Source organism: Geotrypetes seraphini, chromosome 3, assembly GCF_902459505.1.
Source record: "Geotrypetes seraphini chromosome 3, aGeoSer1.1, whole genome shotgun sequence".
Lineage (NCBI taxonomy): Eukaryota > Metazoa > Chordata > Amphibia > Gymnophiona > Dermophiidae > Geotrypetes > Geotrypetes seraphini.
This window is the reverse complement of record NC_047086.1, coordinates 338,465,357-338,480,540: the sequence shown is the minus strand read 5'-3', so window position 1 is coordinate 338,480,540 and position 15,184 is coordinate 338,465,357. Positions and strand designations below refer to the sequence as shown.

Genomic DNA, 15,184 nt, shown 5'->3' with positions numbered 1-15,184 from the left:
TCCTTTTTTAATACATGGAATATATCTGTTCTGTGCTTTCAGGATGGTGTTCTTGAATAATATCTATAACTGATGTAAATTTTTTACCTTTGCAGCTGCTCCTCTAAGTTTCTTTTTAACCATTCTCCTCATTATCATAGACTCAAGATCTAGAATTGCTTTGCCTCTTGTTGGTTCCTGAACCATCTGCTCCATAAAGCAGTCCTTGATTTCATCAAGGAATTTTACCTCCCTAGCATGCCCTGGTGTTACATTTACCTAGTCAATATTAGGGTAACTGAAATCACCCATTATTATTGTGTTATCCTCCCTAATTTTAGATAACATTTTTACATCTGTCTGTTTTTCCTACTCAGGCAGACGGTACTGCACTCCTATCACTATCCTTTTCACATGGAATTTCTACTCATAGGGATTCCAAGGAGTGTTTCTGTTCCTGTAGAATTTTTAGTCTATTCGAGTCAAGGCCCTCCTTAATATTTAATACTATATATGTCCACCAATTCGATCTACCCTAGCACTGCAATATAATTGTACCCTGGTAGCAGTGTCCCAACTAACAGCTAATGAAACCAAATATGTCAAAATTGAAACACCAACTCAAAAGTTAGAGCCATTTGAATATTTTCACTTTCTGCTGGATGATCACTGTCCATTCGGACTGAAGTTGTTATTTGGACCCAAACCTTTAATGCATCGGGGGACAGCTTGTGGGCCAGTGGCATGCAATTGCTGCAAACGCCTGGCCCTTCCTTGCCCGGAGTTGCGGCAGGTGGCAGCGGACTGGGGGGGGTGGAGTAGGAATCGGCAGTGGGTCAGCTTGGGGGCAGGCAGGCTTTGGCGAGGGTCAGCTTCAGGGGAGAGAGGGAGTGGGACAAAGGCTGGAAGGCAGTGAGGAGGAGGGGGCACAAACTCGGGACACAGAAGGAAGGGAGGGGACATTAATAGGAAAAACAGTAAATGCGGCAATTTTATACAAGGGAGGGAGGAAGGGGGCACTAACTTGGGACATAGGAAGGAGGGAGAGAGGGAATAGAAAGGGACAATTGTTGGGCCTGAGTGTGAGTGAGAGGGAAAGAGATGGTGCACATGGGGAAAGGAAGAGGAAAATTGGGCATAGAGAGGAGTGAGGTAGAGATATATGGGGAATAGAAGGATGAGAGGGAGAAATGTTGGGCATAGTGATGGAGGAAGAAATGTGGCGGGGTGATGGAGGGAGAAATGGGCATGAGGCTGGTGGGCATTGGTGAAAAATGATCTGGGGGATGAGAGAGGAAGAAAAATTGGACTCATGGAAGGCAAGAGAGAGATGTAGGTTGGGGAGGGAGGGGAGGAGGGGAGGGAAGAAAGGGATGGAGGGAAGGAAGGATGGATTTCATGGGTTTCTGGATCCACAGTTAGAAGGAAGTGCAACCAAAGACTCATGAAATCACCAAACAACAAAGGTAGGATCATCAATTTAGTGATCAAAAGGTTTCAGTTTTGAGAATTTATATCTGCTGTCTATATTTTGCATTATATTTATCTATTTTTCTATAGTTGTTTCTGAGGTGACATTGCATATTTTAAAGTCATCTGCCTTGATCTCTTTGAAAAAAACCTGAATATAAATGATAATTAACATTTTCTCTGCGTACAGTTTGCTTTGTGTTTTTTTTTAATTTTGTGGTTGCCATTATGTATTAATAAGATTATATTGTGTGTATATGCAAAATGAATGGAAGAAATTGCATTACAATTAGTATTATTATTATGGGGTGGAGTCAGGAACGGAGTTTGGCCAGGTCTGAGGCAGAGATTGGGCAGGGGAACTCGGTTGGTATTTGTTAGGCTTAACATAAGAACATAAGAATTGCCACTGCTGAGTCAGACCAGTGGTCCATCATGCCCAGCAGTCCGCTCATGTGGTGGCCCTCTGGTCTAAGACCAGCACCCTAACTGAGACTAATCCTACCAGCGCATGTTCTTGTTCAGCAGAAACTTGTCTAACTTTGTCTTGAATCCTTGGAGGATGTTTTCCCCTATAACAGCCTCTGGAAGAGCGTTCCAGCTTTCTACCACTCTCTGGGTGAAGAAGAACTTCCTTACATTTGTACGGAATCTATCCCCTTTCAACTTTAGCGAGTGCCCTCTTGTTCTCCCTACCTTGGAGAGGGTGAACAACCTGTCCTTATCTACTAAGTCTATCCCCTTCAGTACCTTGAATGTTTCGATCATGTCCCCTCTCAATCTCCTCTGTTCGAGGGAGAAGAGACCCAGTCTCTCTAATCTTTCATTGTACAGCAGCTCCTCCAGCCCCTTAACAATTTTAGTCGCTCTTCTCTGGACCTTTTTGAGTAGTACCGTGACCTTCATGTATGGTGACCAGTGCTGGATGCAGTATTCCAGGTGAGGGCGTACCATGGCCCGGTACAGCAGCATGATAACCTTCTCTGATCTGTTCGTGATCCCCTTCTTTATCATTCCTAGCATTCTGTTTGCCCTTTTTGCTGCTGCCGCACATTGTGCAGACGGCTTCATCGACTTGTCGATCAGAACTCCCAAGTCCCTTTCCTGGGAGGTCTCTCCAAGTACCGCATCGGACATCCTGTATTCGTGCATGAGATTTTTGTTACCGACATGCATCACTTTACACTTATCCACGTTGAACCTCATCTGCCATGTTGATGCCCATTCCTCGAGCTTGATTATGTCACGTTGCAGATCTTCGCAATCCCCCTGCATCTTTACTACTCTGAATAACTTCGTATCATCCGCAAATTTAATCACCTCGCTCGTCATACCTATGTCCAGATCATTTATAAAGATGTTAAAGAGCACAGGTCCAAGCACCGAGCCCTGCAGCACCCCACTGGTGACGCTCTTCCAGTCCGAAGATTGTCCATTTACCCCCCACTTCCTATGCTCCAGCCAGTTTTTAATCCACGTGAGTATTTCACCCTCAATTCCATGGCTTGCAATTTTCCGAAGTAGTCATTCATGCGGAACCCAACGCCTTCTGAAAATCCAGATATACAATGTTGATCGGATCGCCCTTGTCTCTCTGTCTGTTTACTCCCTCAAAGAAGTGCAGCAAGTTCGTCAAACACGATCTGCCTTTGCTAAAACCGTGCTGACTGGTCCTCATCAGCCCGTGTCCGTCAAGGTGATCAATGATGCTGTCCTTTATCAGTGACTCTACCATCTTTCCCGGTACCGAGGTCAGACTCGCCGGTCTGTAGTTCCCCAGATTTCCCCTCAAACCTTTCTTGAAGATCGGTGTAACATTCGCCACCTTCCAGTCTTCCGGAATCTTTCCCGATTTGATCGACAGATTGGCTATTAGTTGAAGCAGTTCAGCTATGGTCCCTTTCAGTTCCTTGATGACCCTCAGATGGATGCCATCCGGTCCCGGGGATTTATCGCTCTTAAGCCTATCAATCTGCCTACATACCTCCTTTAGACTGACTGTCAATCTTGTCAGCTTTCCGTCTTCGTTTCCAGCATATAGCCTGATGGGTTCCGGTATGCTGTGTACATCTTCTTCGGTAAATACAGATGCAAAAAATGTGTTCAGTTTGTCAGCGATTGCTTTGTACTCCTTTGGAGCTCCCTTTATTCCATGGTCATCCAACGGTCCCACCACTTCCTTTGCGGGTCATTTCCCCTTAATATATTGAAAGAACGACTTGAAGTTCTTCGCCTCCTTGGCTATTTTTTCCTCGAAGTCTCTTTTGGCCCCTTTTACCGCGTTGATGTTGTTTGTGCTTGTTCCAGTTTTCATCCGTTTTTGACCTTTTCCATTCCTTAAATGAAGTTTTCTTGTCTCTGATCGCTTCCTTTACCTCTACAGTGAGCCACGCCGGTTCTTTGTTCTTTTTCCTCTTGGATCCCTTGTTGATACGAGGTATATATAAATTTTGCGCCTCGGTGACTGTGTCCTTAAAAAGGGACCAAGCTTGCTCTAGCGTTTTTACAGTGCTTATCCTCTTCTTAATCTTCTTCCCTACCATGAGTCTCTTCCCTTCGTAATTCCCTTTTCGGAAGTTCAGTGCCGTGGCTGTCGTTTTGGACCGATGTTTCTCCCCTGCGTCCAGATCAAAGCGGCTTGAAAAGGTTGAGAAACACTGGCCTTGAGCATCAAATCCAACAGAGAAGCATCTGAAAGAAGGCCAAAGGAAGCATAGATAAAGCTAGATAGCACCAGGCTAAGGTCTGAGGCAGGGATAGGATGGACAACCAGCCATCTGACATGATGAACCTCCTGCAAGAATTGAGAAACATCAAAATGAGCCACCAGAGAGGGCCAACTGTCCTGGGATCAAAGTATGACAGCCCAGCTACCAGGACCCACAGAGAAGCCACCACAAGGCCAGTATCTTTACCATGGAAAAAAAGGCAAGCATCGGCAAGATCTGAGCTGAATACGGATCCACCTGATCTTGGCGCACCAATACTGGAAGGCTTTCCACACCGTAGGGTACGCCGACCCCCTGGACGACTTATTAGACTTTAGAAGAGCCTCAACAACAAAGGCACAATGTCTCATATGCCCAAAAGACACGTGCTCAAGAGCCTTGCTGAAAGAGCAAAAGCTCTGGAACTGGCATGGTAACTGGACCCTGCGTGAAAAGTCCGAAGAAGCGCTCAGCTCAAAGGCTACGACCCACATGCCTGCGCGAACTAGCTGAAGCCATCAGCATAATGCGGCCAAGAAGAACCAAAATCCTTTGAAGGACATGGTCAACCAACAGCCCAGGAGTAAAACCAGACAGGAAAATACTCTTGCTGCCAAAACTGCACCAGCGCGTCAAGTCATCTGCTTCCGGGCTCGGAACTTCGACAGAAGAAGTAAAGTACCTTCCTGTATCATGAAGTTGCCATGAGATCGACACGGGACTCCCCCAGCACTCCACAATCATCTGAAATGCCTGTGGGAACCGGATCCACTCGCCCAGATCCAGAGACCATCCGCTGAGGTTTGCTTGCACATTGTCTACTCTCCCCACAAGCAATGCTGTCAACATTCTGCCAAAGAAAAAGAAGGCACGTTTCCTGAGCCAGAGGAACACTCTTGGTCCCTTCCTGGTGATTGACATAGGCTATTGCCACCAAATAGTCGGAGAACACCTTAACCACTCGATCCTCTGGAGTTTCCTGCAACCTCATTTGAGCCAAACAAATGGTCCTGAGCTCCACCTGGCAGATGGACCACTTTCTCTGTGAGGGTGTCCAACCCCTGAACAGGACAACGAATGCAATGAGCACCCCAGGCCCGAAGGCTGGAATTTTCCATCATCACAATCCAGGAGACAATGAGCAGCAGTATGCCCCTGTAGAGGGATTGTGGGCAAATCTACCAGTCCATGCTTGCCCGAGCCTCTAAAGGCTATGGCAGACAAATCTGCAAGGCATCTCGGTGTGGCACCCAGTGAGAGAGTAATGCATGTGCACCCTCGCCCAAGAAACCACATCCAGTGTGGCAACCAAGGAGCCTAGAACTTGAAGATAATCCCATGCTGAAGGAGCTGGCCATTTCAAAACTGCAGAAATCTGGGCACACAGTTTCTGTCTGTGAGTCTCAGACAGGTAGACACAGCCCGCAGCTGTATCGAAGAGGACTCCCAAGTATGCCAATGACAGCCTGGGCTGCAGATGATTCTTTCTGAAGGTGACAATCCAGCCCAAGTCCTCCAGTACCTGAAGCACCTGCTCCACTGTGCGATGTCCCTCAGTCAATGAGGGATATTTGATCAACCAGTCTTTTAGATAAGGGTAAACTTGCAGTCCCATCTTTGTCAGATAAGCTGCCACCACCACCATCACCTTGATGAAGGTCCGAAGCGCTGTCGCTAGCCCAAAGTGCAGGGCCGAAAACTGGTAATGAAACCACAGAAACTTGTGGTGGGCCAGAAATATGGGAATGTGTAATTATGCCTCCATAAGATCCAGGGAGGCCAGAAATTCCCCCAGAGCTACTGCTGTAATGACCGACCGCACGGTCTCCATTTGTAAGTGGGGAATCCTGACAGCTGCATTCACGTGCTGAAGATCCAGAATAGGTCTCCAATCTTCTGAGCCTTTCTTTGGCATGATAAAGTATACAGAGTATATCTGCCTGAGCTTGAGAGGTTGTGTGACACTGGCTTGAATATCCAGAAAGCGCTGAACAGTAGCCTGGACTCTGAGCACTTTGTCCGGTCATCCGGATGGAGAATCCACAAACCAATCTGAAAGAGGTCGGGCAAATTCCAGCTTGTATCCTGATAGAATAATGTTCAAGACCCACTGTTCTGCTGTAATGCACATCCAGGCAGGCAGAAACTCTGAGAGTCTGCCCATTATCCGCAAAGGGGAATTCGGTGTTCTGGCATCATTGTGTCTTTCTTACAGGGTGTGCAGGACCGGCGGCAGAAGGTTGGGAATGTCTTTAGCCCACATACCGCATACTGTTCGGAAGCTCTGGGAAAATCTTTGCGATGTGGAATGTGCATACTGTCTGGAGAATCTGGAGCCCCAAAAATTAGAACATCTAAAACCCCTGGAGGGTCTGGGACTACTAGGGGAGAGTGTGGTGCAGTGGTTAAAGCTACAGCCCCAGCACCCTGGGTTGTGGGTTCAAACCCACACTGCTCCTTGTGACCCTGGGCAAGTCACTTAATCACCCCATTGTTCCAGGTACATTAGATAGATTGTGAGCCCACCGGGACAGACAGGGAAAAATGCTTGAGTACCTGAATAAACTCAGGCAAATCGTTCTGAGCTCTCCTGGGAGAACGGTATAGAAAATTGAATAAATAAATAAATACTATCAGGCAGGGCCTTTGAGCGACAATCCAATATCGAATCCATAAGGACATCCAGGACTTTGCCAAACAATAATTGCCCCTTAAAAGACAACCTCGCTAAAGTCACCTTAGATGTGGAATCACCAGCCCACTGCCTGACCGAAATGGAGTATAATTATAATTTTGCCAGCCCTTGCAAAAAGCCATAAAAGACATCCAATATATAATCTATCCCAGCCATCAGAAGTTGAGGAGAAGGCTCCACCACATCAGTTTCTAGCATGCGTAGCCGAGACAGGCGCGTGCGACAAAAGATGTCGCCACAGCAGTTTTGATGCCCAAATTGGACATTTCAAATTGTTTCAAGAGGACCACATGCACACGACGGTCCTGCATATCTTTCAACACAATTCCCCCATCACTGGGAAGAGAGGTGTGCTTAGTCACTTGAGCCACCAAGGAATCCACCTTGGGCTGCCCCAAAAGCTGCTGATACTCCTGCACCAGTGGATACAATCAGGACACAGCTCTAGCGCTCTTCAAAGTACTTTCTGGAGAGTTAAACTACAGAGAGACCATAAAACTCATATCCGGATCCAAAGGTCACAGACTGCGAGCACCCACTACAAAGCCAGGGAGAAGTGGTGGATAAGCACCCACTACAAAGCCAGGGAGACATGGTGGATAATTAGACGATTTTCGAAAGTAAAAAAAAGTTGGATGTTTCTTTTGAAAATGTGTCTTAGGCTCTTTTTAACTTAGACGTCCCTTTCGATTATGCCCCTCCACGCCTCTATCCCAGCAGACCACTGGATAAACACCAGGAAGAGTGGAGGAGCAAAAATGCAGCTGATACGCTGCAGAACTCTGCTGAACCCTCAAAGCATGCCTAACAGTCTACGCTCAACCCCTGCTAACAGAAGGTGAGACTACTTCAGGGACAGCCCTGAGCTCCAAGGAGAACTATGCAAACTGACTAACAGGTATCCAAAAAGGGATTGGCCTGTCAGCTACAGACTGAAGTCTGTGAATTCTCAAGCAGGCCGAGCTCCAAAATTGCTTCAAACGTGAAATTACCTGAAAAAGGGATGACATTAGATCAAATTTAAAACAATAAAATGGGAAGAGCAGAACACACACAGCTGCAGACATGCTTGCAGAAGGAAAGGCTGTAGAGGGTGCAAAACCGAAACCGATCAGTGAAGTACAGAAGCAGAGTGAAAAATCCGGAATGGATTCCTTCTGCAGAGCATGCGAGTATGGGGAAATAACCCTATTTTCTAGAATGTCTCACCTATTACACTGAAAAAGTGAATTATCTTCATTTTCAAATGCTTAAAGAAACCCATTTTTTTTTTTTTTAGTTCAAAAAATTTTATTGAGTTTGGTATATTTTTTGAAATAAGACAGAACAATCATTACCTGAAAGATAAGTCAGAGCAGGCTCTTCAGTAGAACTGTCTTCATCAGACTAACTGAAAGCCTAATAAATCTATCAACATTTTGGGTCATATTTAACAACTTAAAAAAAAATTAAATAAATATTATAGAATGATGTTGTGGTTAACTTTACACCATGTACAGGTTGTGTCCACTTCTGTTCCCTTGCAGAGAAGTCATTGAAGCACAATTTAACCGGGGATACCTAACTTTTGCACACAACAGTAATAAAGAAAAATGTAACTTTTATGGCATAATAAACTATGAACAGCCAAAATTAGAGATAAAAATGTTGAAAATCATGAAGAAAATATGCTATTATTGTACAAATGCCAATTTATAATTTAAGGGGAGAGATCATTTGAGTAATGTATAATAGCAAAAGTAGTGGCATGAGTTACTTATTTTTGGAAATAAATTACAAACCTGTGATTTTTGCAGCTTTTTCCTCTTGATTTACTTTGTTCTCCTCTTCTTCATTGTCTTCTTCAAAATCATCTAAATTTCCAATGTCCGCTTGCTTCATACTCATCAAACTAGCCAAACTTTGCATATCTTCATCCCTAACAAGAAATCCAAACATGCCACTTAATCATAAAATATAATAGAAGAAAATAAAGTACTTTTTCAAAGAATCTTGTTTATTCCCTCTCTTTCTATATAATTCGCACTTGTAAGTGCATTGAATTGAATTTTTATAAGATGATGTTTCCTGAGCTCATGTGAGAACCAGTAAACCCAAACTCAGCAATTAAAAAAATATGTGCCATACAAGATCAAACCAATTGTAGAGCCAATCTGGAATCCTCTCTCTGACAGCAGTAAATCCAGATCACAAGTATCAACAGAATCCCAAAGAGCAGTTTCATCCTATTAGATTTCTCAACTCTACATGTCTAATAATGATTTATGGATATTTCCTCCAAAAACCAGAGATAATAATAAAAGGAAATAATGATGTCATGTGAAAAAATTAGGACACCTCATGAATTATTCAGTTCTTTCTTCAGAAATTTTCACATATCGATGTCAAATCTTTTTTTATCTCTTGAAAAGAAATTGATGTAATTGCAGGTAAACTACAGAAGTTTTCCTTGATTTACTCATGAAACAAAAGATATAAACAAAAATGTGTATTCTAACTGAGGAATAAATTAGGACACCCCTACACCAATGGTCTCAAACTCAAACCCTTTGCAGGGCCACATTTTGAATTTGTAGGTACTAGGAGGGCCGCAGAAAAAAATAGTTAATGGCTTATTAAAGAAATGACAATTTTGTTTGAGGTAAAACTCTTTAAAGTTTATAAATCTTTCCTTTAACTGTTGAAGGAAAGATTTATAAACTATAAAGAGTTTTACCTCATGCAAAATAGTCATTTCTTTAATAAGATACTGACCAACAAAGGCAGAACCAGTCAAAAGGGTTCTGAGTGGTAACCCAATGATGAAAATTCCTGTGAGTACCAACACAACTTCAAAATAAGATAATATACTAAATATTTGTGAAAGTGGGTAACCTCAGTGTGAAGGGTCAGCGAAGGGAGAATTTCTCCAGCGCTTCACACAGCAAGGCAAAGGTAACCATACCCCTGCCTACACACTATCATCGGGTACCTCACGTGTGTTTTAAATCAAAATATGTGAAAAACCACAGTGAATTAACTAATAATACACAGGTGAGATCAATCATAGAGACCACTCCAAGAACTCCCCAGCCAACTCCCCAAACAATGCAAAGGACTTAGCTTCACATAGTCTTCATGAGTCGTGCTGATGAAACAGGGGGAAATATGATGGTCAGTTCACCCCTGTGCTTTTAACTATGGGCCTGTTTTACAAAGCCGCACTAGCGGCTGCAGTGTGGTAACGGCCCCGAAGCCCATAGAGATTTAAAGGGCTTCAGGGCTGTTGCCACGCGGTTTTGTAAAACAGGCCCTATATTTCAAGGGCCTTCTTGTCCATTGACTGTTTTTCTCTCTGTCTTCACTTTCTGCCTTGCATTCATCTTTGGCATTAACTTAACATTTAATTTTTCAATTTTTCTGCTTTCTTCTCAAAATCTATGTTTCCATATTTTCCCTTCCTTTCTCTCTCTACTTCCCTCCCTATTTCCCTCCTTCCCTCCCCCCCTCCCCCCCAGTATAACATTTCTCTTTTCCTTCTTCCTGCAGTCCATCTTCCTTTCTGGCCTCCCTTCCCAGTCCAACATTTCTCCCTCCTTTCCACCAGTCCAACAATTTTTTCTCTCTTCCTCCTGCATGCTTCTCCTCTGGTCCTCCTTCCCTCAACCAAACATCTCTCTCTCCATGAGTCCAACTTTTCATTCTCTGCCCTCTCCCCTTTCCCCAGTGTAACATTTCTCCTTCCCTCCTTTCTGTCCTTCCCATCCATCTTGCCCTCTCCATGAGACTAACACTTTCTGCCCCCTGCACGCTTTCTCTCTCTGTCCTTGCCTCTTCCCTCAAAGACATCCCTCCTTCTCACCCCACAACCCAACATGCTCTCTCCTCATGCACCATCTCACCCTCCCCTCCAGTATGTAGCACCTTTCCTTTCCCTCCTTTTCTGCCAGGTCCAGCAGCAACTCTTCACCCTTCCTTTTACCTCCCCCTTGTCCAGCAGTATCCCTTCTCCCTTCCCTGCTCCCCCTGTCCAGAAATACTCCTTCTCCCTTCCTTCCTCCCCTCCTCCAGCAGTACCTGTATTTTGCAGCCATGGACTTGTATGCAATCTCGCACACTGGTCAGGAAGAGAGGTTCTGGTGTCAGCATCAGCTGACTTGCAACTTTCTGCTACCATCACGTATGCCGGGACTCTTGCCTTCGCGTATCCGGTGGATACGCGAAGACAAGAATCCCGGCATACGCGATGGCAGCAGGAAGTTGCAAGTCAGATAACGCCGGAGCCTCTCTTCCTGCCCAGTGTGCGAGATCGCGCCAGCATCAGCTGACTTGCAACTGCCTGCTGCCATCGCTATAGCTGGGACTCCTGCCTTCTCGTATCCGGCAGATACGTGAAGGCAGGAATCCTTGCATACGCGACGGTAGCAGGAAGTTGCAAGTCAGATGACGCCGGTGCCTCTCTTCCTGCCCAGAGTGCGAGATTGGGTACAAGACCGCGGGCTGCAAAATAGCACCCAGGGGCCCATGCGGCCCATAGGCTGCGAGTTTGAGACTTCTGCCCTACACCCTAATACAGGGGTGCCCACACTTTTTTGGCTTACGAGCTACTTTTAAAAAGACCAAATTAAAATGATCTACCAACAATAATTATATTCAGGGTTTTTTTAAAGAGGTCAAGGCAGATGACTTTAAAATATACAATGTCACCTCAGTAACAACTATAGAAAAATAGACAAATATAACTCAGGAAAGGCTCGGGAAAAACAAAGACTGTGGAGCAAGCTTGGTCCCTATTCAGGAACACGGTACAGGAAGCACAAAACCTGTATGTCCCCAGATTCAGAAAGGGTGCAAAAAGAATCAAACAAAAGACCCGGTGTGGATAAACAATGCAGTAAAGGATGCGATACGGGACAAGAAACATTCATTCCGGAAGTGGAAAAGGGACAAAACCGAGGAAAACTGGAAAGAGCTGTAGGGAACATCAGAAAGAATGTCACCGAGTTGTCAGGAAAGCAAAAAGAGAATACGAAGAGAGACTGGCCAAGGAAGCAAGAAATTTCAAATCCTTCTTCAGATATATTAAAGGGAAACAACCGGTGAGGGAGGAAGTGGGACTGTTGGACGATGGAGACATCAAAGGAGCAATAAGGGGGGAAGAGGAGGTGGCTGACAGATTAAACATGTTCTTCTCGTCAGTCTTCACAAGTGAGGACACATCAAATATACCGGAAACCGAAGAAATCTTTAACGGAGACCCAGAGGAAAAGCTATCGATGTTAGAGGTAAGCCTCCAAGATGTCCTCCGACAGATAGACAGGTTAAAAATCAACAAATCCCCAGGCCTGGACAGGATCCACCCAAGGTTACTAAAGGAGCTGAAAACTGAAATAGCGGAGATACTCCAAAAAGTCTGCAACCTGTCCTTGAAAACAGGGGTGATCCCGGAGGATTGGAAAATAGCAAATGTCACACCTATCTTCAAAAAGGGCTCGAGAGGTAATCCGGGAAACTACAGACTGGTGAATTTGACTTCAGTGCCGGGCAAGATGGTGGAAGCACTGATAAAAGACAGTATCTGTGAGCATATAGAAAGAAATAGACTATTGAGAGCAAGCCAGCATGGCTTCTGCAAAGGGAGATCATGCCAAACAAACTTACTACACTTCTTTGAAGGGATAAACAGCCAGATAGACATCATATAGGGACCCCATAGACATCATATATCTCGACTTTCAAAAAGCCTTTGACAAGGTACCGCATGAGCGGCTACTTAGGAAACTGTGGAACCACAACGGCGCAATATGCGGCAGTCTCGAAAAAAGCAAACAGAATGTTGGGTATTATCAAGAAGGGTATTACAACAAGAACAAAGGAAATCATCCTGCCGCTGTATCAGGTGATGGTGCGTCCGCACCTGGAGTTCTGTGTCCAATATTGGTCGCCGTACCTTAAGAAGGATATGGCGATACTTGAGAGGGTCCAGAGGAGAGCAACACGAATGATTAAGGGTATGGAGAACCTTTCATACGCTGAGAGGTTAGAGAAGCTGGGGCTCTTCACCCTGAAAAAGCGGAGACTCAGAGGTGACATGATAGCGACTTACAAGATTATGAAAGGTATAGAGAAGGTGGAGAGGGACAGGTTCTTCAGCGTACTAGGATCTACAAAAACAAGAGGGCACTCCGAGAATTTGAAAGGGGACAGATTTAGAACCAATGCTAGAAAATTCTTCTTCACTCAGAGGGTGGTGGATACCTGGAAATGCGCTTCCGGAAGATGTAATAGGACAGACTACATTAAGGGGTTTCAAAGAGGGACTAGATAAATTCCTGAAAGATAAGGGAATTGAGAGCTACAGATAAAAGGATAACACAAGAGCAAAAAGGGCACAGATAAGGGGGAAGAAGGGGGTAGGAACCGAAGGGTTAGACAAAAGATCACTTACAGGTCATGGACCTGATGGGCCGCCGCGGGAGCGGACCGCTGGGCTCGATGGACCCTTGGTCTGACCCAGGGGAAGCAAATTCTTATGTTCTTATGTTCTTAAAAGAAGGGTGCCCACACTTTTTGGACTTGCAAGCTACTTTTAAAATGACCAAGTCAAAATGATCTACCAACAATAAAATTTTTTAAAAAACACAAAGCACACTGAAAGGCAGAGAAAATATTAATTATCATTCATATTCCGGAGTTTTTTCAAAGAGGTCAAGGCAGATGACTCTATGCAATGTCACCTCAGTAACAACCATATAAAAATAGACAAATATACCCCCTCCCTTTTTACTAAACCGTGATAGCAGTTTTTAGCGCAGGGAGCTGCACTGAATGCCCCGCACTGCTCTCGACGCTCATAGGCTCCCTGCGCTAAAAACCGCTATTGCGGTTTAGTAAAAGGGAGCCATACTGCAAAATATAGACAGCAGATATAAATTCTCTAAACGGACACGTTTTGATCACTAAATTGAAAATAAACTCATTTTTCCTACCTTTGTTGTCTGGTAATTTCATCAGTCTCTGGTTGCATTTTATTCTTCTGACTGTGCATCCAATATTTCTTCCCTTCTTTCAGCCTCCTGTATGCTTCCTCTCCTCCAGACCTCATTCTCTCCCCCAACTTTTTCTTTCTTTCTCCCTGTCCTCTTCTTTCTTGCTGTCTCCCTGTTCCCCCTTTCTTTGTCTCCCTGCCCCCCTTCTTTCTGTCTCTCTGCCTGCCCCTTTTCTTTCTTTCTCTCTGCCCTCCCCCAAGCCACTAGGATTGCCGCCGCCATCGGGGAACAGGCCCCCAAGCCACCGCCGCCACAAGCTCTCCCTGCAGAAGCATCGCCAGACCAGTATTCTGCTCCCCGACGTCAATTCTGACGTCAGAGGGGAAATTCCGGGCCAGCCAGCAAGCAATTAGCTGGCCCAGAACTTCCTCTCCGACGTCAGAATTGACGTCGGGGAGCAGAATGCTGGTTGGTCTGACACTTCTGCAGGGAGAGCTTGGGGCGGCGGTGGGAGAAGTCGGGGCGAGGAAGACTGATCGACCTGGTAGATCAGGAAGGCAATACGAGTCTATCGTAGAGCCCGGGATGGACTCTGCAATCAACTCACGTTGCCTTCCCGATCTACCAGTCGATCGCAATCGACATATTGGGCACCCCTGGTGTAAAATATAGACAGCAGATATAAATTCTCAAAATTGACACATTTCAATCACTAAATTAAAAATAAAATCATTTTTTCCTACCTTTGTTGTCTGGTGATTTCATGAGTCTCTGGTTGCACTTCCTTCTGACTGCATCCAATAATTCTTTCTTTCTGCCTCCTGCATGCTTCCTCTCCTGTAGACCTCGTACCATTCCCCAACCAACATCTCTCTCTGTTCTTCCAGGTCCAGCTTTTCTTCCTCTCTCCTCCACCCCTATTGGCAACATATCTCCCTCCTCTATTATGATCTTGCATCTCTCTGTTCTTTCTCAGGATCTCTCCCCCTCTGTCTCTTCTGTCTGCACCTCCCAGAGTCCAGCATCTACCTCCTGTCTTTCCCCTTTGGTCCAGGCCTGTCCCTCTCTTTCTCTCTTTCTTCTGCTTACAACCCCCCCCCCCCCCCCCCATGTCCAACCTTTGTTCTCCTTTCTTCCAGGTCTTTCTCTGCCTCTCTCTCTCTCTCCTTCCTTCCTCCCTCTATATACTCCCTCTATACAGTCCAACATCTGCCCCCCTCTCTTCTGCCTCCCCTTTGTTTCAGGTTTCGCCCTCTCTCTATCTTCTTTCTGCTAACATTTTGAGACCTCCCACCTTTGATCCAGGTCTTTCTGTCTCTCTCACTCTCTTTGTCTTTCCCCTCTCCAGGGCCTGGCATTTCTCT

The 15,184-nt window shown here is 45.2% G+C and overlaps 1 protein-coding gene across 8 annotated transcripts in view; it reads right to left on the bottom strand.

The window, feature by feature from the left end:
- Positions 1-15,184, bottom strand: part of EHBP1 (EH domain binding protein 1) — a 617,593-nt gene that overhangs the window by 456,184 nt on the left and 146,225 nt on the right. For all 8 annotated transcript variants that reach the window (XM_033936740.1, XM_033936741.1, XM_033936748.1 and 5 more), the window contains exon 7: positions 8,634-8,770. In XM_033936740.1, the coding sequence (XP_033792631.1) occupies positions 8,634-8,770 (137 nt within the window). The remainder of the gene's footprint in view (positions 1-8,633; positions 8,771-15,184) is intronic.